Below are 27,938 nucleotides of genomic sequence, written 5' to 3' on the forward strand. Positions count from 1 at the left end.
CTGATTTCTTTTTGCTTTTTATAGTAAAATGTGAAAGGAAAGAAACAGACTGAGGGAAGAGCTGTTAAATAAAAAGCAAGCTGAGCATGGTGGCTTACAGCTGTAACCCCAACACTTTGGGAGAAAAAGGTGAGAGGATCGCTTGAGCTCAGGAGTTCAAGACCAGCCTGGGTAATATATTGAGACAGTCTTTACAAAAAATTAAAAACCAGCCAGGTGTGGTGGCATGCACCTGTAGTCCCAGCTACTCAGGAGGCTGAGTCAGGAAGATCACTTGAGCCCAGGAGTTCAAGGTTACAACGAGCTATGATCACACCACTACTACACTCCAGCCTGGGTGGCACAGTGAAACCCTGTCTCTTAAATAAAACAAACAAACAAACAAAAAAACAGGACTTAATGATTTGGGAAATTCTCAGCCTTCCCAGCAAAAATACTAAAATTAAGATATTCACTGTTGCCAGGCACGGTGGCTCATGCCTGTAATCCCAGCACTTTGGGAGGCCAGGGCGGGCAGATCACGAGGTCAGGAGCTCAAGACCAGTCTAGCCAACATAGCGAAACCCCGTCTCTACGAAAAATACAAAAAATTAGCCAGGTATGGTGGCGTGCGCCTGTAATCCCAGCTACTTGGGAGGCTGAGGCAGGAGAATCGCGTGAACCAGGGAGGCGGGGGTTACAGTGAGCCGAGACTGCGCCACTGCATTGCAGCCCTGGCAATAGTGTAAGACTCTGTCTCAGAAAAAAAAAAAAAAAAGATATTCACTGTCAAGGCCTGGCACAGTGGTTCACACATAATCCCAGCACTTCAGGAGGCCAAGGCAGGCAGATCACTTGAGCCCAGGAGCTTGAGACCAGCCTGGGCAACATGGTTTTATAGAGATGGTGATACACCATCTCTATAAAAAAATACAAAAATTAGCTGGGCGTGGTGACATGCAGCTGTAGTCCCAGCTACTCAGGAGGCTGAGGTGGAAGGATTGCTTAAGCCTGGGAGGTGGAGGTTGCACTGAGCCCAGATCGTGCCACTGCACTCCAGCCTGGGTGACTGGGTGAGACTCTGTCTGGACAAAAAAAAAAAAGGATATTCATTGGCAAAAAGAAAAAGCCAGGGTGTGGCCATGTAACCTTATGTTAATACCTGAGAAAGATTGAAAGGGCAGAATATTTAGTCACATAAAAGGCGTTTTGAAATTAAGCATGTTACTAGTAGATCCCCTCAACCATCTCATCAGAAGCCAGAAACAGAGGCGGGATTATTTAGGAAAATTCTATAAGGGAACGTCTTGTCTAATGGAGCAAATTCCCATGACACAAGCAGGAGACCCACAAGGTTCTCTCATTTTTTTTTTTGGAAACAGAGCCCAGGCTGGAGTGCAGTGGCGCCACAACCTCGCAATCTCGGCTCACTGCAACCTCCACCACCCAGGTTCAAGAGATTCTTGTGCCTCAGCCTCCCAAGTAGCTGGGACTACAGGCGCACCACCACACCTGGCTAATTTTTTGTATCTTAGTAGAGACAGGGTTTCACCATGTTGCCCAATCTGGTCTCAAACCCCTGAGCTCAGGCAATTCACCTGCTTTGGTCTCCCAAAGTGCTAGGATTACAGATGTGAGCCATCGCGCCTGGCCCCGACAATGTTCTTAAGAATGTTATACCAACAGAAATACTGCCAGCATAGACTAAAAGTGACAGAGAGAAGATGAAAAGAAGACTGTCATACCCCGAAATTTCTACAGACAAAAAAGAGGCTGTTAAAAATGACTCAGCTGCAAAAGCATGTGTCACCTTTCACAAAGAAGGATAGCGGATGGAGCTATAAGCCCAGAGGGCAAAGCCAATAGCTGCAAAGGATTATTCTCAGGCCTTGAAATCAAATGGTGTTTGCCTGGCTGAATTTCAAACCTGGTTAGAACCAGAGACTCCTTTTTTCCTTCCATTTTCTCACTTTTTGAGCAGGAATGTCTACAGTTGTTATCCTATGTCTGTCCCACCACTGTATTTTGGGAGTATGTAACTTGTTGCTTTAGATTCACAGATGAAGAGAAAATGTTCCTCAAAAGGATTATACCCAGAGCCTCACCCATACCTGGTTCAGATGGGGAGATTTAGATGAAATTTTAAGACTCTGAGATGAGGCTACAGTAGGTTGAAACTTTTGGGGCCACTGCGATGTGGTGAATGTATTTTGTCATGGGACAGACATAAACTTTGAGGGCTAGAGGGTAGACTGTGGTAGGTAAAATGATGCACCCTCCCCTCCAGAGGTGTCAATGTATTAATCCCCAGAACCTGTGAATATATTATATCACAAAAAGAACTTTGCAGATATTATTAAATTAAAGACCTTGAGATGGAGGCATTGTCCTGAAATATTTGGGGAGGTCTAAATATAATGACAAGGGTCTCTTGAAAGGAGAAAAGGGAGGTAGAAGAAGTCAGAGTGATACAAAGTGAGAAGGACTCTGCTATTGCTTGCTTTGAAAATAGAAAAAGAATGCCATAACCCAAGGAATGTGGATGGCCTATAAAAGTTGGAAAAGGCAAGGAGCCTCTGGAAAAGAATGCAGCCCCTGCAAACAACTTAATTTTAGCCTAATGAGACCTGTATTGTACTTCTAACCTAAAGAACGGTAAGACAATACATCTGTGTTATTTTAAGCCACTAAGTTTGTGAAACTTGTTATAGTAGCAATAGAAAACAAATACAGGGACTGGACGTGATGGCTCATGCCTATAATCCCAACACTTTGGGAGGCCGAGGTGGGTGGATCACTTGTGGCCAGGAGTTTGAGACCAGCCTGGACAACATGGCAAAACCTCATCTCTTACTAAAAGACAAAAATTAGCCGGGCATGGAGGTTCATGTCTGTAATCCCAGCTACTCAGGAGGCTGAGGCACAAGAATCACTTGAACTCAGGAGGTAGGGGTTGCAGTGGGCCTAGATCGCACCACTGCACTCCAGCCTGGGTGACCAAGCAAGACTCTGCCTCAGAAAAATAAAAAAAGAAGAAGAAAACAAATACAGGAATAATACTTGGATATCATCATCATTGCAACTTCTTCTTGTATCATTCAGACATGTTAAGAAGCTGGGAATCAGCTTATTAGCATGTCTGAATAATTTAAGAAGTTGTGGCCGGGCATGGTGGCTCACACTTGTAATCCCAGCACTTTGGGAGGCCGAGGCGGGCGGATCACTAGGTCAAGAGATCAAGACCATCCTGGCCAACCTGGTGAAATCCCATCTCTACTAAAAATACAAAAATTAGCTGGCCGTAGTGGTGCACACCTGTACCCCAGCTACTCGGGAGGCTGAGGCAGGAGAATCGCTTGAACCCGGGAGGCAGAGGATGCAGTGAGCTGAGATCGCGCCACTACACTCCAGCCTGGCAACAGAGCAAGACTCTGTCTCAGAAAAAAAAGAAGAAGAAGAATTTGCAAAGTTGCAACTTCTATATAACTTAGCATATATACTATATACCTTCCATATAAAGGTATATGGGAACTCTGTATGTTATTTCTGCAACGTTTATGTAAATTTGAAATTGTTTCAAAAATGTTTTAATTAATGGGAATTATATTTTGACTTACCAGAATTTTCTAAATGGTAGTTTTGCAAAACAGATTACCCTTGTAATGACAAGATAGAATTTAGTCATCTCCACATAAAAAAGGTGTAAGATAATCCTTATGTCATCTCCCTCTACCCTGAAGGGTTCACCTCATCTACATAGCAGTATTTTGGATGAGTAAAAGTGAGGGAAGTATCAAGTAGGCTAAAGATCAACCTTCAGAACTTTCACCCACTACCTCTAGATTCTCTGGCTCCAGAATCCTTCCTTACCTGTAGATAGTGATGTGGGGAGACAGAGGACGGTTTGAACCTATATTCTTATTCCAGAACCGCTCCATCTCTTCTTTGGCCGTGGTTCCCAAAGGAACAGCACTAAAATAAAACCAGACCGTTTGAAAGTAACTAAAAGTAAGCTTGGTTTAATATTTTGCATAATGTTTTATTAAGTCAATATTTTGCAATACCAAGCCAGGCATGGTGGCTCAGGCCTGTAATCTCAGCTCTTTGGGAGGCCGAGGCGGGTGGATCACCCGCAAGTTCGAGACCAGCCTGACCAACATGGAGAAACCTCGTCTCTACTAAAAATACAAATTAGCCAGATGTGGGGGCAGGCGCCTGTAATCCCAGCTACTCGGGAGACTAAGGCAGGAGAATCACTTGAACCCAGGAGGCAGAGGTTGCGGTGAGCCAAGATTGCGCCATCGCACTCAAGCCTGGGCAACAAGAAACTCTCTCTCTCAAAAAAAAAAAAAATTTTGCAGTATCTTTTTAGAAAAGGTTTTGTTAGGGAAGCAGGAGTCTAGGAGAGCCAGAGTGACACTATTTTAAAATCGACTCCATCTTGTTATAGCAACAGAAAACAGAAAATAAAAATAAAAATAAAATAAAATAATAGGCCGCGCACAGTGGCTCAAGCCTGTAATCCCAGCACTTTGGGAGATCGAGGTGGGTGGATCATGAAGTCAGGAGTTCAAGACCAGCCTGGCCAACATGGTGAAACCCCATCTCTACTAAAAATAGAAAAAAATTAGCCGGGTGTGTTGGCGCACGCCTGTAATCCCAGCTACCTAGGAGGGTGAGGCAGGAGAATCACTTGAACCCGGGAGGCAGAGGTTGCAGTGAGCCAAGATCACACCATTGCACTCCAGCTTGGGAGACAGAGCAAGACTCCATCTCAAAAAAATAAATAAATAAAATAAATAAACTCCATCTTAAAACTAGCAAGGCACATTCCTTGTCAGTGACAACCCACGGTTCTAACATGTTTACAACTAAGGAAGCAGCTTGGTAATACCTGCAAGGACAAACTCCAACAACAGAAAGTCCAGATGTCCCAATACCCATAACAACATATGCTTTCAAAATAATTATAGTTATGCTTTGATGTACTTACACACTAAAATGTCAAGGACAGTTTTCTTTAAATCAATAGAATAATAAATTCTGTCATGCTGTCTGGTCCCCCGCATGTAGGCACAGCTTAGTTTAGTCCTTACATAGACAAGATCCCTATATAAGGAAAACTTAGGCCAGACATGGTGGCTCACGCCTATAATCCCGGCACTTTGGGAGGCTAAGGTGGGCAGACGGCTTGAGCCCAGAAGTTTGAGACCAGCCTGGGCAACATGGCAAAACCCTGTTTCCACAAAAAATGCAAAGAAAATTTAGCCAAGCATGATGGTCCGAGCCTGCAGTCCCAGTTACTCGGGAGGCTGAGGTGGGAGGATCTCCTGAGCCCAGGGAGGTAGAAGCTGCAGTGAGCTGTGATTGCATCATGGCACTCCACCCTGGGCAACAGAGCAACACTCTACATCAAAATATTTTTAACAATTGGCCAGGTGCGGTGGCTCATGCGTGTAATCCCAGGACTTTGGGAGGCTGAGGCAGGCAGATCACAAGGTCAGGAGTTTGAGACTAGCCTGACCAACATTGTAAAACTCCATCTCTATTAAAAATACAAAAATTAGCTAGGCGTGGTGGTGCACACCTGTAATTCCGGCTACTCAGGAGGCTGAGGCAGGAGAATCACTTGAACTCAGGACGTGGAGGTTGCAGTGAGCCCAGATCACGCCACTACACTCCAGCCTGGTCAACAGAACGAGACTCTGTCTCAAAAAAAAAGAAAAAAAAAAAAATTTAAAAATTAAAATAAAATAAAATAAAACCTTAAAGACCTAAAATATATATACATATTTTTAAAAAAAGAGAGAAAGAGAGAAGAAAAAAAGAAACTCAAAGACAGCATGTTCCCCCACTTGCTTTCTGAGGACACCCTACTATATAATTGAGTAGTTTCTAATAAACTTGCTTCTTTCACTGCACTTTGCTACTCACCTTGAATTCCTTCCTACATGAGATCCAAGAGCCCTCTCTTGGGGTCTGGGTCAAGACCCCTTTTCCGGTAACAGTATGGTGGGCTGGATAAACCCACAGTATTAGGAAAACATGTTCCTCCACTTATCTTATTTTTATACCAACTTTAATTCAGTTAACCTGAATCATCTGATGAGGTCATATCAGATGATAACTCTGCTTTTTTTTTTTTTATTTTAAGATGGGGTCTCGCTCTGTGGCCAAACTGGAGTGCAGTGGTGCGATCTCGGCTCACTGCAACCTCCGCCTCCTGGATTCAAGTCATCCTCCTGCCTCAGCCTCCTGAGTAGCTGGGACTACAGGCACATGCCACCGCGCCCAGCTAATTTTTGTATTTTCAGTCAAGATGGGGTTTCAGTACGTTGGTTGGTCAGGATGGTCTTGATCTCTTGACCTCGTGATCTGCCTGCCTCGGCCTCCCAAAGTGCTGGGATTATAGGCATGGCCACCGTGCCAGGCCGACAACTCTGCTTTCTAAACCCACCCAATACACAGGTCTGGCAATGAAAGCACAACTTCTTGTTGGGTGGCAGGGCAAGTATATTTAAAAAATATTCACATAAATAGATTATGCTTTTCCAGGGCCACAGTTTTATCTCATACATTACCATCTGCTCTCATCTGGCTTTTCAAGATTCCCTTTCAGGTTCTCAAAAATCAAGAACTAGATTCAGCTCGGTACCTCAGTAGTTTCTTGGTTTCCTTTGTCACTGGGCTAGGTTGAAACCAACTATTAAACAGCCATGCTCAGGCTATGCACAATTCTCCATTGCCCCATCCAGGTGATCCTTCTACCTCAGCTTCCCGAGTAGCTGGAACTACAGGTGCACACCACCACACCCAGCTAGTTTTTGTATTTTTTGTAGAGAAGGGGTTTCACCATGTTGCCCAGGCTGGTCTCAAACTCCTGGGCTCAAGCAATCCGCCCACCTCAGCCTCCGAAAGTGCTAGGATTACAGGCACGAGCCACCATGCCCAGCCTACTAAATTGTTGAGGATAGCTGTTTCTTATTTATTTATTTATTGAGACAGGGTATCCCTATGTTGCCCAGGCTGGTCTTGACCTCCTGGGCTCAAGGGATCCTCCTGCCTCAGCTTCCCAAAGTGCTGGAATTACAAGTGTGAGCCACCACATCCAATCTCCTTTTTTTAAAAATAGAGATGAGGGGTCTCACTCTACTGCCCAGGCTGGAGTGCAGTGGCATGATCATAGCTCACCGCAACCTTGAACTGCTGGACTCAAGCCATCTTCCTGCCTTAGCCTCCCCATAGCTGGGACTATAGGCACACACCACCACACTCAGCTAATTTTTTATTTTTTAATTTTTTGTAGAGACTGGGTCTCTCTCTGTTGCCCAGGCTGGTCTTGAACTCCTGGCCTCAAGCGATCCTTCTGTGTAGGCCTCCTAAAGTGTTGGGATTACAGGCATGAACCACCATGCCTAGCTGATTATATTTCTATAAAATATATTATTTGGGACAAATGAAAAATCTGAAAATCAACTGTGTATCAGATAAGAGTTCATCAATGTTAAATTTCCTGAATTTGATAATTATGCTTATATAATTATACTGCATTATGTAAGACAATTTCTTTGTTCTTAGAAGAAATATTTAGAAGTAAATGGTCATGATATTCACAATTTACCCTTAAAGCATTCAGTGAAAATACTAATAATTAAATATGTATTAGGCTGAACTACACTAAATCATTAATATTTTACCAGTTTTGACCTACAAAAATAAAAATTTCATATGGCATAATCTAAAATACAAAAAAGAGTGATAAGCAAACACAATAAAATGTTAACAGTTGGCAAATGTGGGTAAAAGATATGTAGAACTTCATCCTACTATTCGTATAACTTTTCTGAAAGTATAAAATATTTCCAAAATAAAAAGTTTTTAAAAAATAACACAAAGGCAATTGTTGACATCAACAGGCTGAGAATAAATATACAGCATGAAAGTCCAGGTGCAGTGGCTCATGCCTATAATCCCAGCCGAGGCAGGGGGATCGCTTGAGCCCAGGAGTTCAAGACCTGCTTGGGCAAAATGGTGAAATCTCGTCTCTACAAAATATACAAAAAATTAGCCAGGCATGGTGGCACACCACATGCTTGTGGTCCCAGCTACAGGAAGCTGAGGCTACGGCAAGCCCTGATCATACCACTGCACTCTAGCCTGGGCAATAGAGTGAGAGCTTGTCTCAAAAACAAACAAACAACACACATACACACAAACCATAAATAGTCACCACAATTACTTAAGTTTCAGTCAACTGTCTACAACTGCCCACTGTCGTACATATCCATCAAATCTAAGTCAACAATCTATTGCTCTTCCCTAAGGAAAAAAAAAAAATCTCTAGACTTAGAAACTTACTTTCTGATACAGAGCTGAGGGCTAAAGTGGGCTCGGAGGCAATGACGACCAACGTGTCTGCAAGATAAGAGAATCAAAAATCAATACACATTTAGAGATCAACTTTAGTATATCAACTTCTCTATTTTTAGGGGTGAAGGGATAGATTAAAAATAAGATATAAAAACAATGACAGTATCAGTGTCCTTGATACCATTTTCTAGTTGAAAAGCTACAACTCCAAGTAACTTGAAAATAATAAGAAATATTACCTAAAAATGCAAAATAAAGTTAATCAAACACAAATAATGCAAGATAAAAGAATAAGAATAATCAGAGTTGGTAATGTTCAACAGAGAAATAGAGAAAGTGATTTTTTAAAAGCTAGGTCTTGGGCCAGGCGTGCTGGCTCACACCTGTAATCCCAGCACTTTGGGAGGCCGAGGCGGGCGGATCACAAGGTCAGGAGATCAAGACCATCCTGGCTAACACGGTGAAACCCCGTCTCTACTAAAAATACAAAAAATTAGCCAGGCGTGGTGGCGCATGCCTGTAATCCCAGCTACTCAGGAGGCTGAGGCGAGAGAATGGTGTGAACCTGGGACATGGAGCTTGCAGTGAGCCAAGATGGTGCCACTGCACTCCAGCCTGGGTGACAGAGCGAGACTCTGTCTCAAAAAAAAAATAAAAGCTAGGTCTTATAGGAGGTGATGTCTAAGAGACGGGGTTAACAAAACTAACAAAAAAACAGAATAAGCCCACTGGTAACTGCGACCATATAGCTTAGCTTTAGCAAAGATCAACTACAAACGGACGAATTTAAAAGGTCAGGCCAGGTGCAGTGGCTCACGCCTGTAATCCCAACACTTTGGGAGGCTGAGGCCAGTGGACTGAGCCTATGTGTTCAATACCGCCTGGACAACATGGTAAAACCCCATCTCTATAAAAAACATGAAAATTAGCTGGGTGTGGTAGTGCACACCTATAATACGAGCTACTCTGGGGGCTGAGGTGGGAGTATCACTTGAGCCCGGGAGGCAGAAGTTGCAACGAGCCAAGATCGCACCACTGCACTCCAGACTGGGTGACAGGGCTAGACCTTGTCTCAAAAAAAAAAACAAAAACAAACAAACAAAAAAAGGTTTAAGAGTACAAGGGGTTTGTGAAGAGAGCATCCTAAATATTAAGCTAGTTCATTTCAGGAACTAACATCAGTCAAACTCCAGATATCCTGAATGAATTTCAAGTCAAAAAGTCTTTCATGTAATTATTATAATGTGCAAAAAAATGGGAATAAAAAAAATTTTTTACTGACCCCATGAAAGTTTTCTACTTAAAAATTGCCATTTTTGAAATGTATACATCAGTGCCAGAATTGCTTTTCAAGTCAAAAACTAAGATGTGCCTAGGCATTCTATCTAAGGAGAATTTAACTGATCCAAAGTTTACACGGTACAGGTTGAGCACCCCTACTGTGGAAAATCCAAAATCTGAAACCCTCCATAACTCAAAATGTTTTAAGTGCTGACACGATGCTCAAAAGAAATGCTCACTGGAACATTTTGGATTTCAGCTTAGTGACATGCAACCAGTAAGTACAATGCAAATATTCCAAAATCTGAAAAAAATCAGAAATCCTAAATATTTCTGGTCCCAAGCTTTTCAGAAAAGGGATGTTCATCGTGTACTATGAAAAACACACGACCATTATACCCTTCAGTCACATCATTATATCCTTCAGTCACATCATTGTATCAAATCTTTCCAAAAGCATTTAAGAAGGTAAATAGAGTGAATTTCTGGGACTAAAACTTAAAAACACATTGATTCTACAAAAGTTTATTGCATATCCACTACTTGCAAGGTACTAGGACACAAGATGTCATACAGATCTAATGATCTTCTAAAAAAGCTCATGATGTCCCTCACACCATTGATATTAGATGCACAAACTTTTCAAAAGCTTCATATTAGTACACTAGAAAGGCCCACTATTTGAAGGAAAAAAATCTAACGAACACTTCCTTCTTCAGCTCTTCCCTCTTTCCAGCTTTGAAGGCAAGAGGTGAATACAGACATTGTATACCCAAGGCTCCCAGAAAGAAGTGGGAACAAATCTCTTTTAATCAATTGAATTGTGACTCTGAAGTTGCAGAGCACGCATTCCTCACACCAGGCTAGGCCCAGTCACTCAGCTACCCAGCAAGAGTTTGCAGATGTGGGTTGGAATCTATGGCGTGCCCTCTCTGTCTAGCGCTATTGTTTCCCAGACAAATATCAATGTAAACTTTCTACAAGGCCCTCACAGAAACTAGCTGCACAAATGCCATAACCTTATTTGAAATATGACAAAAGTAATTATCCTTCCCTTTCATGTGAAAACAGGAATTCTGTATTTTTAATTGACAAGCCAGAACTTACAATTTCTAGTTATTGTTGCCCCTTCTAAATGCATTAACATGTCTCCCCAAAATGTAATCATTGCTGAAATCATTTTTGAAACTCTTCTCTGGATTGGGGCAGCAATGGTAATGTAAAAATAACATTGGGAAGTAAAAAATCAAGACTGAAGTCTTAGAATAAGTTGTATAACTTGAGTGAGTCATTGAGCTTCAGCGTTTTCAGTTATAAAATGGGATTGATAATACCTACCTTATTGGTTGCTGAGGGGACTGCACAAGAAAACATACAGGAAAGCATTGTCTAAACTACAATACACCACATATATATGTAAGATATTATCACTGGTCTCCCCAAGGTCTTTAGAATTTGCATCACATTCTTTTTAAAACCCTCAGTGGTGACAAAAATACTCATCCACTGAAAATAAATTTGATTTCTGGAAAAAAAAAGTTATTCAAAGCCAAGTCTATGTGATCAAACTGAATACCATTTTTAGTCCAAAACAAGATGTGACTATAATTTATCTTATTATAGTCATATATTATATGACTGTAATATAATGAGTTTCTAAACTTGATCTGATGGTATACCAAAAAGTTTCATAAATGTCTAGGTAACAGCAACAATAAAATAGATATATAACTTTGAATGACATGATGAATAATAATTTGTATACAAAAGTTCTGGTTAATGATTATTACCACCCAACTACCAAACTAAGTCATCCTTGATTTCTTTTCTTTCACCACCCCCCCCCCATATGTATGCATGGCATCACCCAATCCTATCATTAACAGCTAGGAAAATTCATTCCAATCCATTGCTATAGTCTATATCCTCTTCGTTTCTCACTAGGACTGTAACAAGAGCTCCTGAACTGATCTCCCTCGCACCAATCTCTTACATATCATTCAATAACACCAACACTAATTTACTGAAAAATAAATAAAATAACATGGTTTCATCATTCTCCTGCCTAAAAGTCTTTAACAATTTCCCACTGCTTACAGTATAAGATCCAAACTGTGGGCAAACAACGCACTTCACAACGTGGCCAACTCTCTGGACCTAACCTCCCACAAATTCCTTTCAATCCACTGTAATTCTGCCACACTGAACAATTACATTATGTCCAGCTACAGCAAACCCTCTTTTGACCACATGCCTTTGCTCATGCTGTTCTCTGAATAGAGCCTCCCTCAGAGCCTGTTAAACTCATCCTTCAAAATTCAATTCCTAAGGGCCGGCGTGGTAGCTCATGTCTGTAATCCCAGCACTATGGGAGGCCAAGGTGGGTGGGTCACTTGAGGTCAGGAGGTTGAGACAAGCCTGGCCAACATGGTGAAACCCCACCTCTAGTAAAAATACAAAAATTAGCCAGGCATACTGGCACACCCCTGTAATGCCAGCTACCCGGGTGGCTGAGGTAGGAGAATCACTTGAACCCAGGAGGCAGAGGTTGCAGTGAGCTAAGATCACACCACTGCACTCCACCCTGGGCGACAGAGCGAGACTCAGTCTCAAAAAAAAAACCAAAACCAAAAAAAAAAAACAACCAATTTCTGGATAGCAAGATCACTTCTTCAGCCTTACTTGCTATATCTGCCTTGCTCTCACACTTGTTCATATCTATCAATATTTCTTATGTGGTTTAATAATTAATATATTTATCTCCCTGCTAGACTTTGAGCTCAAACTATCAAAATATTTTGGATCCATAGTACCATAGTACTTTATTTATTTATTTATTTATTTTTTAAGACAGAGTTTCGCTCCTATTGCCCAGGCTGGAGTGCAATGGCGCGATCTCAGCTCACAGCAACCTCCACTTCCCGAGTTCAAGCGATTCTCCTGCCTCAGCCTTCTGAGTAGCTGGGATTACAGGCATGTGCCTCCAAACCTAGCTAATTTTGTTTCTGTTTTTTGTTTGTTTTTGAAATGGAGTTTTGCTCTTGTCACCCAGGCTGGAGTGCAACAGCACGATCTTGGCTCACTGCAACCTCCGCCTCCCAGGTTCAAGTGATTCTCCTGCCTCGGCCTCCCAGGTAGCTGGGATTACCAGCACCCACAGGCACCCACAACCACGCCCAGCAAATTTTTGTATTTTTAGTAGAGACGAGGTTTCTCCATGTTGGTCAGGCTGGTCTTGAACTCCTGACCTCAGGTGATCCTCCCGCCTCGGCCTCCCAAAGTGCTGGCATTACAGGCATGAGCCACTGCACCTGGCCTTGGATCCATAGTACCTATAATAATGTCTGACACAAAGAAAAAGGTTAAAAAAAAAATAAAAATAACAAAATAAAAAGGTTTGTGAATGAATATGCTTATTTTAAAAAGCAGTTTCATAAATTGAGAGTTAAACCTTAATATTTAGGGGCATTTCACATACGGCATTTAATACAATGAGTACTGGCCAGATAGTTAATGACTCTTGGTGACTTTGTGTTTAAGGAGCATGAACATTATTACATGATAAGCTAAGAAGCCTAGCTGTCCTTAGCTTAGTTCTCTAACTCCTTGGCCTTGGCAAGTCATTCCTTGACTGAGTGCCAATGGTTTGTGTTACTTGGCTGGTTGTTCATCTCTAGCTGGTCCCTGAACTGTTTAGAGAACATACAAAATAGAGAGCATATATTCAAAAGCCATGACAATACAATACTCTGATAACTAATAATTCTTAATTAGCCAAGCATAAACATATTTATATGCGGGGGAGGGGGAAGGGGAAGAAGTTGGTCAAAGGATACAAAATGTCAGTTAGAAGGGAGGAATAAGTTCAAGAGATCTATTGTATAACACAGTACAATTTTTTTTTTTGAGATGGAGTCTTGCTCTGTTGCCCAGGCTGGAGTGCAGTAGCACGATCTCAGCTCACTGCAAGCTCCGCCTCCCAGGTTCAAACGATTCTCCTGCCTTAGCCTCCCGAGTAGCTGGGACGACAGGCGCGCACCATCACACCCGGCTAATTTTTGTATTTTTAGTAGAGATGGGGTTTCATCATGTTGGCCAGGATGGTCTTGATCTCCTGACCTTGTGATCTGACAGCCTCGGCCTCCCAAAGTGCTGGGATTACAGGCATGAGCCACCATGCCCGGCCACAATTGTTATTACTATGTTATTATGTTGTTACATTGGCCCGGCGCGGTGGCTTATGCCTGGCTTGGTGGCTGATGCCTGGCTCAGCTGGATCACCTGAGGTCAGGAGTTCAAGACCAGCCTGATCAACATGGTGAAACCCCGTCTCTACTAAAAATACAAAATTAGCCTGGCATGGTGGCACGTGCCTGTAGTCCTAGCTACTTGGGAGGCTGAGCCAGGAGAATCGCTTGAACCCGGGAGGCAGAGGTTACAGTGAGCTGAGATCGCGCCACTGCACTCCAGCCTGGGCGACAGGGTGAGACTCTGTCTCAAAAAAAAAAAAAAAAAACCACACACACACACACACACACACACACACACAAAACCAAGGCATTGCATACTTGAAAATCACTAAGAATAGATTTCAAGTGTTCCCCCACAAAGATGTAATGCATATGTCAATAGCTCCACAATGTACACATATTTCAAAACATCGTGTTGTACACCATATATACAATTTTTATTTGCCAATTAAAATAAGTAAATAAAAAAATTTTTTTACGTTTAACCAAAAATAAAAATAAAGGCCGAGCGTTGTGGCTCATGCCTGTAATCTCAGCACTTTGGGAGGCCGAGGCGGATGGATCACGAGGTCAGGAATTTAAGACCAGCCTGGCCAAGATGGTGAAACCCCGTCTCTACTAAAAATACAAAAATTAGCCAGGCGTGGTGGCGTGGTGGCAGACACCTGTAATCCCATCTACTCAGAAGGCTGAGGCAGGAGAAATGCTTGAACCCGGGCAGGGGCGGTTGCAGTGAGCCAAGATCGTGCCACTGCACTCCAGCCTGGGTGACAGACCGAGACTCCGTCTCAAAAAAAAAAAAAAAAAAAAAAAAGAAAAAGAACAAAAAAAAAGAGACCCCCAAAAAAAGAACAAAAAGAAAAGTTTAACCAATATTTCTCTTAAGTGGGCCCAAGTTATTGCCGTTTGCAACACAAATGAGGAAACCAAAATCATGGAATCAATGACCTTGACTTGTCCAAAATAAATGTAGAACCAGAAATCAGCTCCTAGGATTTCTCAGAAAGTATTTCCCTTTGAGGTTAAATCAGCACATTATAAACAGTTCCAAATCCCTCTAGTGAAATGGAATTAGACTGGGAACTTCCATCAAGAAAAAAAAAATTTTTAATTCCTCATTTATCCTCCCAAAAAAAGCCCTTATGAGAAATGGAGGTGTCCTTTCCATGAGAGCTTCAGATTACCACTAATGAAAAATATACCTTTCTTGGTATTGAATCCTAGTGTGGACTGTGGGGAAAAGAAAGAGAGATCAGATTGTTAATGTGTCTGTATAGAAAGTAGACATAAGAGACTCCATTTTAACCTGTAACCCTACCTCCAACCCTGTGCTCCCTGAGACATGTGCTGTGTCAACTCAGGGTTAAATGGATTAAGGGCTGTGCAAGATGTGCTTTGTTAAACAAATGCTTGAAGGCAGCATGCTCATTAAGAGTCATCACCACTCCCTAATCTCAAGTACCCAGGGACACAAAACACTGCGGAAGGCCGCAAGGACCTCCGCCTAGGAAAGCCAGGTATTGTCCAAGGTTTCTCCCCATGTGATAGTCTGAAATATGGCCTCGTGGGAAGGGAAAGACCTGACCGTCCCCCAGCCCAACACCCGTAAGGGGTCTGTGCTGAAGAGGATTAGCAAAAGAGGAAGGAACGCCTCTTTGCAGTTGAGACAAGAGGAAGGCATCTGTCTCTTGATCATCCCTGGGCAATGGAATGTCTCGGTGTAAAACCCGATTGTATATTCCATCTACTGAGATAGGGGAAAACCGCCTTAGGGCTGGAGATGGGACATGCGGGCAGCAATACTGCTCTTCAAGGCATTGAGATGTTTATGTGTATTCGTATCTAAAGCACACCACTTAATTCTTTACCTTATGATGCAGAGACCTTTGTCCTTCTCTCCACTATTATCCTATGACCCTGCCACATCCCCCTCTCCGAGAAACACCCAATAATGATCAATAAATACTAAGGGAACTCAGAGGCCGGCGGGGATCCTCTGTATGCTGAACGCCGGTTCCCTGGGCCCCCGTTTTTCTTTCTCTATACTTTGTCTGTGTCTCTTTCTTTTCCAAGTCTCTCGTTCCACCTAACGAGAAACACCCACAGGTGTGGAAGGGCGACCCATCCCTTCAGTGGACAGCGCTGCACAACTAAAAATGATACTGTATGGATACACTTAATGACTATAATGATCCTCAGCTTCTAAACACTAATTCCAAAACTCCTAAAACGAACTGTTTGGAACCAATATGATCACTTCAAACTAAATGTTAATTTTACCAAAAGCCCCTAACATCGATACCAAAATATATCAGAGAATTCAAAAGCATTCAATTATGGTCAAACCATCTGGAATAAAGAAGACAGCACTGGCAAGACAAGCCTTGGCATACCTTAGACAGAAGATACATATGGAGATGAAAAACAGGGAGAAAATGAAGGATTAAGATAACCCTGATTTCAACTCCAAGAGGAATCATTTTGTCACAGAAAAACTAAACAAAGTCCCTCTATTTTTAAACTGGGTGACTGAAGTGGAAAGAGAAATGAGAACACATTTGGGGAAATCAGGGATTGAAATCTCAACAGCATTGAAGCTAATTTTCCATAACAAACAATTTCCAAAAATAAGACTGGCACAAAACTATGCTGGGATTTGTACCAGGCGTGTCTAAAGGCGCTAGTCGCTGTGACTAGAGAGGCTGAGCAGAGAATGAGACCTAGATAGCGGAAAGTTCAGAATGAAAGAAAATCTAGGGTATTTCTCTGGACAACTAATTCACATTTTAGAGAAAAACTGGGACACTCACTCTCCCTCCCAAGTAAAATGATTAACTAAAAATGAATTCCCCGGGTTGCTCTGGGGCAGCAGAGGTCCGCCCTGGGTGCTAATGCTAATCGCCACCCCAGTAGGGATCCAGGCCTTCTGCACCCTTTGCCAGCAGCCCGCTGGGAACCCAGACAGCGCCCACTCACGGTGGGAGCAGCTAGTGTCTGAAGGCATTCGAAGCAAAGGCAAAATACACCAAGATCTCTCTCTCCGAAGCTAAATGTCTAAATACGCTCTCGAAATCGTAGGACCCATGGGTGGCTGACCTTGAAGTTGTTTTCTCAGAGCTCGGCTCTGGGTGCAGGCCTGAGAGCAATTTGCGTTAGAAGTACTAGAGGAGGTGGGGAAAACAGAAGGGGCGAGAGCCGAGGGCCCCTCGATACGAAGTCAGTGACCCCGAAGCCCTACGGAGCGCACCGGAGCGGCTGGGGGGGACGGGAAAAGGGGTCTCTAGGATCCCCGAGCGCTTGGCCTCCACACCCATGGGTCCTTTCCCTGCCCAGGCACAGGATAAACAGTTATCAGCAAAACGTGAGGGGCCAGTTCAGATCTCCGGAGGGCCGCGGACACCAACTCCCAGTCCCACACTAAAGTCACCTCAGCAACAGCGCAGCCATCCTGGGTTCCGGTCTGGACGGAAGTGACGCCAGGCGGCCCCGCCACCCGAGGGCGGAGGCGCGCCGGCTGGGGGTCGGGGTTGGGGGTGTCATGTGACGAGAGTCTCTTTAAAAGGCTCTGGAGCTTCTCCGCTCAGCTCTGCCCAGCTGGTTTGCTGGTTGTTTTCTGGTTTTTTAGTCTCCTCCTCCGCCTCCTGCAGCCGACTTCTACCGGAATTTGCCAGGATTTCGGCAGAAACGCCGCTGGCTCAAAATCTGCAGTCTACGTTCCACCTGCGTACATATTCATTTTGTATCGCACTCCCAAACAGCAAACGGCGGACTTGTTTAGATTCTTCCTTAAGGACTTCGCAGTCTGTTGCGTTCCCCCTGCCTCCCAGGTCGGCCTAAAAACGTCGTGGTTGGCCGGTTGAGACCCCGAAGAGAAAAGATACTTTGGGTTCCCTCCCTTTCTATTACGAAGCTTTAACCAGACAGATACATAAATTGTGACCTAAGTTGGGGAGTGTGTAGAGGGGCCTCGAGAAGACCTTGCGGACCACCATTCCCGAAAACGAAGAGCCTCATCTAACCACCTCGATTAGACCCCACAATTCCTGGGTTTGAGCTGCCACATGGACCAGGCGCCCACTAGCCGAGGACAATGCTCCCTTGTTCGTTGTTTCAGCGCTGTGTGGGTGACACCCACAGCTAGAAGAACCCGGAGTGAGGGGAAGAACACGCTTTGATTTATATATGTATATATATATACAGTTTTAGGGAACCCAAGCACAGGAATCAACTGCCGAGCACTCAAGACTGAAGAAAGAAGAAGAGCAAATGATAAAGGAAGGGAACAGAGCACAAAAGTTCTTGACTTGTGGGGAGTAGGGTGGAGAGGAGTAAAAGGGACAGGCTAGAGCAACTCCTATTTCTACAAAAAAAAAATACTCAATTATATTAATATTCAGATCTTATGTATATTTAGCATCCCTGCACTTCAGGATTTAAATAGCACAAATTCACTTATTTCTGCATCAGATGAATAATACTACTTTGCATTTCTATAATGCTTGACAAAGCACATTCGTACACTTTAGGATTGAAAGAGGCTCTCTAATCCAATCAAATATCTATGCAGGGATCTCCTCTGCAACACCCCTAACAGCTGATCTTCAAGACTCTACCCCCCCATATTCAATGATGGGTACCTCAAACAACAAGTTTTATTTAATGAACAACTTATTCGTTAGTTATTATATTTAAATACAGTTTTGTGCTATCGAAATTCCAGTCATTGACTTGGCTCTCTGGAGCTTCACGTTAACAAACCCAAGGAATGCCTTTTTCACTCAGATCTTTTTTGGTTTTTCTTTTTCTTTTTCTTTTATTTTGAGACGTAGTCTCACTCTGTCGCCCAGGTTGGAGTGCAGTGGCGCTATCTCAGCTCACTGCAGCCTCTGCCTCCCAGGTTCAAGCGATTCTCCTGCCTCAGCCTCCCCCCGAGTAGCTGGGGTTACAGGCGTGCACCACCATGCCCGGCTAATTTTCTGTATTTTTAGTAGAGATGGAATTTCACCATGTTGGCTAGGCTGGTCTAGAACTCCTGATCTCAAGTGATCCACCGGCCTCGGCCTCCCAAAGTGCTGGGATTATAGGTGCGAGCTACCACTCCCAGCCCACTCAGCTCTTTAAATATTAATAATTTCATTTAGCATGTAGTTATGGACTTTTTGTCAGTCGGTGAAAAGTTCTGTAGGGGATTCAAAGATACAGATGTTTGTACTGTCCCCAAGAAGGTTATAGCCTTAGCAGGATCAATAAAGACATGCAACAAAGAAAGTAGCAACAACCCATTGAAGAGGGTGTAGATAAAAGGGGTGGTTAGATAAAGAGGAAATGATTGCTTACAGTTGGGAGGTGGAGTTAGGTGGAAATTTTGGAGGGGAGAGTTTTGGGGTTTTTTTTTTTTTTTGTACTTTGAATTGCTGTTTTATAGAAATGTTGACTACAACATCCTGTAAACATTTGTCAATGATGATGGTTTTGCCTATGGACTTCATAAGCAATCCCATAATAGAATTCCACAACCCAAATCTAATACTAATGACCAAACCCACCAGGGCTGTGGTCTAATGAGATGCCAGGAAGGTACCAGGACACTGTCCTTCACCTGGGTGAGCCTGCAGTGGTCTCATAGCAGGAATAACAATGACCACCCCACTTAAATTAACTTCTAGAGGTAAGGCACGGTGACTCACACCTGTAATCCCAGTACTTAGGGAAGCCAAGGCAGAAGGATCACTTGAGTATAGGAGTTCAAGACCAACCTGAGCAACATAGTGAGATCCTCATCTCTACAAAAAATTGAAAAATTAGCTGGGTATGGTGGTGGCTGCCTGTGGCTCAGCTAATCTGGAGGCTGAAGTGGGAGGATTGCTTGAGCATGGGAGGTTGAGGCTGCAGTGAGCTATCATTGCACCACTGCACTACAGCCTGGGCCACAGAGCAAGACCTTATCTCTGAAAAAAAAAAAAAATTTTTTAACTAGCCCAGCATGCTGGCATGCGCCTGTAGTTCCCAGCTACTTGGAAAGCTGAGGTAGGACAATTGCTTGAGCCTCAGAGGTCAAGGCTGCAGTGAGCCATGATCATGCCACTGCATTCCAGCCTGGGCAACAGAGCGAGACTGCCTCAACAAACAAAAAAACCTCAGCTCTGGTTATGTAGACATCCCCATTGCTAACTCCACCCCAACACCTTCAGGTTCTCATGATGTACCAAATTGAATTCACCTTCTTTCACCTGTCATTTAAGGCCTTTCACAAACTGGTTTCAACTTTCCTGTCCAGTCTCATTTCTGACTATGCCACTTCAAGTTTCCCCAAATCAAGTCAAAGTGGATGGCACAAGATCGGCCCTGAATATATCCAACACTTCAGAAACCTACATCTCATACACACACACACACACACACACACACACACACACACATTCTCTCTCTCTCTGTCTCACCTCTTTGTCCTTGCTTTTGCTGTTCTATCTTCTGGTAACCCTCCCTATCTCCCTTTCCAAAATGACAGTCATCCTTCAAGGCTGATTCATATCTAACATTGCCTCCTAGACACAACTATTCTTCCCTCTGAACTATTTATTTGTTTGATTATTTATTTATTTATTTTTGAGACAGAGTTTCATTCTGTAGCCCAGGGTGGAAAGCAGTGGCACAATCATAGCTCGCTGCAGCCTTGATTTCCCAGGTTCAAGCGATCTTCCTGCCTCAGCCTCCCAAGTAGCTGGGACTACAAGCATGTGACAACATGCCCAGCTGATTTTTTAAAAAATTTTGGTAGAGGCGAGGTCTTGCTATGTTGCCCAGACAGGTCTCAAACTCCTAAACTCAAGCAATCCTCCTGCATAAGCCTACCAAAGTGCTGAGATTACAGGTGTCAGCCACTATGCCTGACATAAACTTCATTTATTAAAGTTTATTTTGTCTTTAATCTCTCATATAACTTACTCAGTCTTCCTGATGTTGCAGCTGTGTGTGCCCCTCTTTTGTACTCCCAGCGTTTTGTTCATTACTAAAGGAAGTATCATGGCTTATTATACTTGATTGTTGATGGGTTTGTCCTCTGATCCTCCCATCTCCACCTCCCCAAACCAAATTTTCAACTCCTTGCGGGAAGGACTTAATTTTTATTCCTCTCTCTATTACCTGCATTCTCATACTTTACGTATTGCTGGCACTTAATACAATTTTGTAGCCTTGAAATAAATTGAAATGGACTTAAACAGCAGCATGAAGCATTGAAGGACTTCTTGACAAACGGAAAGGTCAGGGGCTTCTTGCCTGGAAATAGTCCAGTGGAGAAAAACTTCTGTCTGGGAAGAATCGCACAGGATGAAGGGAGGTGCGGGGAAAAAAACTCCCATAGGACTTGGTCATCTCAAGAAGTCTGTAATGCAGGCCACATTAGTGGAGATAACAAGGGATATCCTATTTTCAGAGTTCTCTGGGGGAAACCTCCCTCTAGTTCCTAGGGCTGTGAGGCAGCCTCTCTCAGGCAAGGAGGCTGAGGAGGAATCCCTTTTTATGGCCTTTACATTGAGGTTCCGTATCTATCCCTCAGAGAAGTGTGTCAGTGTCCCTGTTTTTGTCCCTCTCCCTCACCACCCCCCACAACATTCCAGCCTGGGGCAGGGGGAGGCCAGTGGACACAAAGCCCTCTGTGTATGGGGTGGTATGTGTCCCCGCACCCCTCCACCCAGACTATACAATGCCCCTTCTGCTCCCTGCACTCTGCCCCCCTCCCCACCACCTCTCAACTGCACATGCCAGGCTGCAATTGGTTACTGGCTGAGGACAGCCCCCTCATGCTGGGGCCCTAGGGGATTTTAAGCACGTTCCAGGAACCCCCCGTTCAGTTCCTGGTCCCCCACTTTCTCAACCCCACAGATGCTCCGGGCCCCTGCCCCTGCCCCAGCTATGGCTCCTGGGGCTCCCTCATCCAGCCCCAGCCCTGTCTTGGCTGTGCTGCTCTTCTCTTCTTTGGGTAAGTGGAGCCACCCTACTCTGGGAGTCTTGGGACTCAGGTGTCTCTCAGCAATCCCCACAGCCTTTGCTGCACTCCCCACTGCAACCAAAGAAAGAACAAGCAGGAGCAGGAAGGTGACATTATATTCAGAAAGAAAAAATATGCGGCTGGGCATGGTGGCTCATGCCTGTAATCCCAGCACTTTGGGAGGCCAAGGTGGGATAATTATTTGAGCCCCAGGAGTTGGAGACCAGCCTGGACAACATAACCAGACTCCATCTGTAAAATTAAAAAAAAAAAAATATATATATATATATATATATATGAAAAGAAAAAAATATGCACGTAGAGGGAGGAAGTAGAGGTTTTATTTTAAAAGAAAGGGTAAAAGAGAGTGTAGCAAGCTTCCCTGAGTGGTGGGCATGGCTGGACCCAGGTTGGAAATAGTAGCATGCCCCCAGAGCCATGCTAACAGCCTGGTGGGAAGCAGTGTTAGATTACATAAAGAAATAGGCTCAAACACCTGGGTTTGGTTCCCACTCGTCCCCTAGCAGTGCAGGAGGTGCCTTAACCTTAGTTTCCCAGAAGGAAAAAGAGAGTGCGATCTAAGTAAGGAGCCCAGGTTTGTGGTCTCAGCTCCTCAGATTTTTTGTCTCTCTATGGCTCCTCACCTGTTGTGTGGGTGAATGGAGTGAGGTTCTATGAGATTCTAGGATCTTATCCCTCTAAAGCTGTCTTCCTTCACAAGCTGACCAGCCCTTTCCTTGCCCCCTGGCAGATGTTGGGTGAGTAAGAGGTCAAAGCAGGATTATTGGAATGGCCCCTTCCCTTCTCTGAACTGCCCTGAATCCTAGTGCAATGAGTGAGCCATAGGCAAGTGGGGGTGGTGGGGAGGACATCAAGGGAAAGGGGGCTGGCCAGAATGCCCAGGGTTCTCTGCTGTCAGCTGCTTGAGCCCTAGACTCTTCTGGGTTGTACTGGGCTATTTGGGGGTACCCTGAGAAAATGTTAAAGATAGAGAGTTGGAGAAGGGCATAGTGAGGGAAATAGGGGGAAGGAATCTTGATGTATAAGGAAGAGGGAGGGTTCTGTCTCAACACTTGTTCCACTCATAGAACCATTGAGCACAGCTGAGAAGGGCAATGGTTGATATTGTAACAGGAGGAATAGAAGTTAGAGCCAGTGAATTATCTCCCTTGTTACACAAGGGGGATTCCCAAGAAGGTTCTAAGGTGGAAGTTCCAGAAGGTAAGTACATGGTATTGCATGCTGAGGTGAGAGATTCAGGACAGTTGGGGTGGGAGTAGGGGTGGCATGAGCCCCCCAGCGTTGGTCAGACAATGGAACTTTGTTTGGTTGCCACCTCCCCCTCCTGTAGAACAAAAAGGTCTACAGTTGCCCCTCCCTGGGGCCAGCCCACACACATAGTCTCTCTGGAATGACCTTCCTTGTGTGGGTAAGTCTTGGGGATGGCACTGGGCCACAATGGCCAAGAGGAAGGTGAGGACAGTTGAACCATAGAGGGCTCACATGTAGGGTCATCTGAGCTGTAGGCTTGGGGTCTTGCTCTGCACCCAGCTGAGAGGGGTATGAGGCCCTTCCCTTCCTGACTCTCCAGTCAAGAGCAAGCTGTATGGCAACCAGGGATTCAGCAATGAGGACAGTTGTGCCAGGGAAGAAGACTTATATTTTCTAGTTATCTTCATTTTTTTCTGCAAGAAATTTGAGTTTGCTGTATTGTGAAATCCAATGCAGCTGTTAAAATAAGATTGATATCTATGAATCAACAGGGAAAGCTCCTCCAGATACGTAAGTTCTTAAGCAAAAAAACACTATAATACAATGCAATATGTATGTGGAAAAAAAACTCCACAAAACTATTTGTTGTAAGTATGTGTATATCTTGAGTTTATTGAGTTTATACTGAGTTTGATTCAATTAAATGGATAACTTGTTACATCTTGGAAGGGAATACAGGAAAGGAATTTGTTGGGCTAAGTGTCAAAGGAGACTTTTGTTTTATTTCTATTGCTTGAATAGTTTATAAGAAGAGTACAATATGTATTACCTGTATAATTTATAATAAATTTTAAAAATTTAGAACACTGCATCTAAAGGATAGCTTAAAAGTTAGATACTGACCCAAAGAGGAAGTGAGACTTAAAGACAGAACCCAATCTCTGGAAGTCCTCAAGAGAATTCTGTTACTGCTGATTTCATCTTCTCTACAGACATGCTGAAGAGCTTGACAGACACAGCATTTATGCTCATCTGTTCAGTTAGTCCCCAGAGACTTGGGGCTCAGAATTTGTTGTTTCTTTTCCAAATTGGCCTCTGACCTGTGACTCAGCACTTGATTTCCTACTGATCTCACTTCCTCTGTATCCCTTACTGGGCCCATAGGTGCATCTGATTCCCCACTTTGTGCTTGCAGTGCTGTCCCCGGCCCAGGCCATCGTGGTTTACACCGACAGGGAGGTCCATGGTGCTGTGGGCTCCCGGGTGACCCTGCACTGCTCCTTCTGGTCCAGTGAGTGGGTCTCAGATGACATCTCCTTCACCTGGCGCTACCAGCCCGAAGGGGGCAGAGATGCCATTTCGGTGAGTGCCTGGGGGAATCCTGGGGTTGGATAACAGAAAGTGCTTCAAAGAACAACAAAAAAGATAACTTGGGCTAAGGAGGGGGAAATCCTTTTTGAGCCATAACCCCAACTTTGGCAAGGTAAATGACAGTCTTTGTCACCCTGACTACATTGTCCTCCCTTCTCCAGCACTACCCTTTCCAGCCCAAGATCCCTTACCCTGAGGCTGGAGTGAAGCTTTTTTTTTTTTTTGCTTTTTTCTTTCTGTAACAAATTATGGAGCTAAGCTTTGACAGCTGTGTTCTCATTAGGGCCCTCTCACATGCTTCCCCTCATTCCTCATAGATCTTCCACTATGCCAAGGGACAACCCTACATTGACGAGGTGGGGACCTTCAAAGAGCGCATCCAGTGGGTAGGGGACCCTCGCTGGAAGGATGGCTCCATTGTCATACACAACCTAGACTACAGTGACAATGGCACGTTCACTTGTGACGTCAAAAACCCTCCAGACATAGTGGGCAAGACCTCTCAGGTCACGCTGTATGTCTTTGAAAAAGGTGTGAGAAGGGATGGGGACAAGGGTATGGGAAGCAGTTTGGGAGGGGATCAGGGAGGACTGACAGGTTGGGGGAAGAGGCAAAAAGCCCGGCCTAAGGACCTTTATTCAAGCTCTGGGAGCGTGGGCAGAAGGCAGTTTTGGCTGGGAGTCCTACATCCTCAATGCAGGGCATACACGCGGACTAGGAACCACAGATACAGGGCCCTGCTCATTCTCCCACTTCTTTTCCCACCCCTCCTAGTGCCAACTAGGTACGGGGTGGTGCTGGGAGCTGTGATCGGGGGTGTCCTCGGGGTGGTGCTGTTGCTGCTGCTGCTTTTCTACGTGGTTCGGTACTGCTGGCTACGCAGGCAGGCGGCCCTGCAGAGGAGGCTCAGGTAAGGGGCGGAGCCTAGCTCCCCTCCCCCTCCCCCCACTATCCCCCATCTGGGCGGAGACTACTCCAGTGGGTGGGAGGGCCAAGGGGAAGAGGAAGCTGTGTCCGCGGTGCAAGGGGTTCCGGCGAGGCCAAACGTACAGCAGTCTCTCTTCTTGCAGTGCCATGGAGAAGGGGAAATTGCACAAGCCAGGAAAGGACGCGTCGAAGCGCGGGCGGCAGGTTAGCGGGACTTGGGGCCTGGATAAGATGGGAAGGAGAACCCTGGGAGCCGCCGGGCAGCAGTGAGGGGTGGGATGGGAACAGTCAAGCCCCAGTCGCTCGGTGACTGATGTGTGCGCCCCTCCCCTAGACGCCAGTGCTGTATGCAATGCTGGACCACAGCAGAAGCACCAAAGCTGTCAGTGAGAAGAAGGCCAAGGGGCTGGGGGAGTCTCGCAAGGATAAGAAATAGCGGTTAGCGGGCCGGGCGGGGGATCGGGGGTTAGGGGTGGAGTCCGCCAAAGGCCCAAAGGTGATGGTCATCGAGATGGAGCTACGAAAGGATGAGCAGAGCTCGGAGCTCCGGCCTGCTGTCAAGTCCCCCAGCAGAACCAGCCTCAAAAACGCCCTCAAGAACATGATGGGCCTGAACTCGGACAAGTGATCGCCACCCCCCCACCCCAGGCCCTGCCAGAGCAGGGGGACCTAGGCTCCTCTTACCCCCGTCTAGGTGCTTTCCCTCTTTGCTCCCCCGCCCTGCCCTGCCCTCACCTCCCTTTGAGATGTAAGTTTCATTCCAGAATTCATTCCCCAGGCAATTGTATTCTCCCCCACCTTCACCCCTGTCTTTCTGGGAGCCCAGGAGCTAATCCTACCCCTCACCTGCCCCGGGGGCTGTGTGTTTGGTGCCTGTCCACCTGAGCACTGAGAAGAAAGGGACTTTGATACCCTCTGCCTCAAGTCCAGGCCACCTGGCATTCCCATCTCCTGCATCCCCCAGCCTGTCCCCCTGGCTGTTTCCTCTCCCGTCCCTCCCTCCCCTCTACCAGGTGGCCCAGCTCCATACTCTGTCCCCCCAGCTAATACCCAGAGCACCCAGATCAGACTCTCCTTCAGGGTTTATTTAGGTTATTATTTTTTATTTTTTAATCCATTCTTTGTTTGTTTACCTGTGCTCATCCTCTGCCCTTACACCCGTGACTGAGGACCAATGACGTCATGTGGCTTTTGCAATTCACGCCCCCCTTAAGTCCTTAATGAAGAGCCAGCCCAAGCAGAGGGGCCCCTGATCCTCACACTTCGTTATAGCATTGGTTCCCCCTGACCACTTTGGAGCACTGTTCTGGGACTCCAGGTCTTGAGGAGAGAGACAGAGAGAGAGAGAGAATGGATCCTCATAGGTCAGGGAGTGGGGGAGGGGGCAAATGAGCCTTAAGAAATGGTTTTTAAACAACCAAACAAAAAGCAGGAAAAACAAATGGGAAATGGGGGGGCGGGGGGGGGAGGAAGAGGCTGCACTGCAGCCACAGGGGATTCTTAGGATTTTTCTACATTCTGTATATTTCTTCTCAAACCTCCAAATGTCCTTAAATGTTTAATAAACACTGACATTTCCAGAAGCTGCTGCCTTGTCTAGAATTTCCTAGTCCTCCTGGGAATAATTCCTGCCCCTTATCCCATCCCCAACCTTCCATACTTGGCTTCAGTTGTTTAGTTTGTTTTTTTGGGGTGGGCTTATATAGTATACTAGAAAGAACTCTGAAATAGCCTCACAAGACACATTCATACCTTCAGCAAATAATCAGTGAGATTATACTACGTTGTAAACTCTGTCAGTCTCTGCTTTTACATGAGTTAAAACGCAGAATCTGTCTTCACCAAGATCTGAATTTTAAAACATCCCAGCCACTCTCTAGCTGTGTGATCCCCAGGACAGTTACCTGACTTTGGTAAGCTTGTTTATGTACTTGTAAACAACTGAGATAATGATATCTGCCCTGATTAATTCCTAGGGATTTTATAATAATCAAATGAGATCCTGTGTATGGAAAACTTTGTAAACTGTAAGTTGATATACAACTAAATATTAAGGTGTTCAATATTTGTTTCTAGTGCTTGCCTAAGGTAGTACACTTTACAAATTAGCACAAATCCCATTCACCTCTCTAAACAATCACTGCTTTGTTTTGTTGGTACATGATTTTACTTCTGTTTACCTATTAATAGGTATACTATTAATACCTCATTAGCTAGTTTGTTGGTATGTTGATTTAGGTATACCATTAATATCCTCGTATCCTGAACTGATTGTGGAAAAACATATACGTATCATTTTCCCCTGGGGATTACTGATGGCACAAAAAAACCCAAAGTGCCCACAAGTAATTTATTCCCCTTGTTAAGAAGCTAAAGATATGATTAACACCAGCTTTACCAAAACCCAGAGTGCTTCTATTTGTTTGAGGGGTGTCTTCAATGTCTTTAAAAAAAATCAATCTGCCTTCATTTAAATATAAAAGCTAATAGAGTATATATAGCCTTTTGTTGGGGGGAAGTGGGAGAGGAAACTTAGTCACAACCCAGTAATAAAGTTG

General features: G+C 44.6%; 2 protein-coding genes across 8 annotated transcripts in view; one reads left to right on the forward strand and one right to left on the reverse strand.

Moving 5' to 3' along the window:
- Positions 1-19,825, reverse strand: part of SDHC (succinate dehydrogenase complex subunit C) — a 50,733-nt gene extending 30,908 nt beyond the window's left edge. For 2 of the 5 annotated variants that reach the window (XM_001174000.5, XM_016930979.2), the window contains exons 1-3: positions 17,308-19,825; positions 8,338-8,394; positions 3,850-3,951 (exon numbers count right to left, since the gene is read on the reverse strand). In XM_001174000.5, the coding sequence (XP_001174000.2) occupies positions 3,850-3,951; positions 8,338-8,394; positions 17,308-17,420 (272 nt within the window). In that variant the 5' untranslated portion in view covers positions 17,421-19,825. Of the gene's footprint in view, positions 1-3,849; positions 3,952-8,337; positions 8,395-16,976 lie in introns of all 5 variants that reach the window. The other 3 variants (XM_009436134.3, XM_016930986.2, XM_054687497.2) reach the window with 2 other exon arrangements.
- Positions 19,826-21,659: 1,834 nt separating this feature from the next.
- Positions 21,660-27,938, forward strand: part of MPZ (myelin protein zero) — a 30,167-nt gene continuing 23,888 nt past the window's right edge. The window contains exons 1-6 of one of the 3 annotated variants that reach the window (XM_001173975.7): positions 21,673-21,861; positions 24,278-24,444; positions 24,771-24,984; positions 25,228-25,363; positions 25,524-25,584; positions 25,715-26,963. In XM_001173975.7, the coding sequence (XP_001173975.1) occupies positions 21,765-21,861; positions 24,278-24,444; positions 24,771-24,984; positions 25,228-25,363; positions 25,524-25,584; positions 25,715-25,816 (777 nt within the window). In that variant the 5' untranslated portion in view covers positions 21,673-21,764 and the 3' untranslated portion in view covers positions 25,817-26,963. Of the gene's footprint in view, positions 21,862-24,277; positions 24,445-24,770; positions 24,985-25,227; positions 25,364-25,523; positions 25,585-25,714; positions 26,964-27,938 lie in introns of those variants that run through there. The other 2 variants (XM_063811762.1, XM_009436111.4) reach the window with 2 other exon arrangements.

Source organism: Pan troglodytes, chromosome 1 (assembly GCF_028858775.2).
Source record: "Pan troglodytes isolate AG18354 chromosome 1, NHGRI_mPanTro3-v2.0_pri, whole genome shotgun sequence".
In the NCBI taxonomy this organism is placed as follows: Eukaryota; Metazoa; Chordata; class Mammalia; order Primates; family Hominidae; genus Pan; species Pan troglodytes.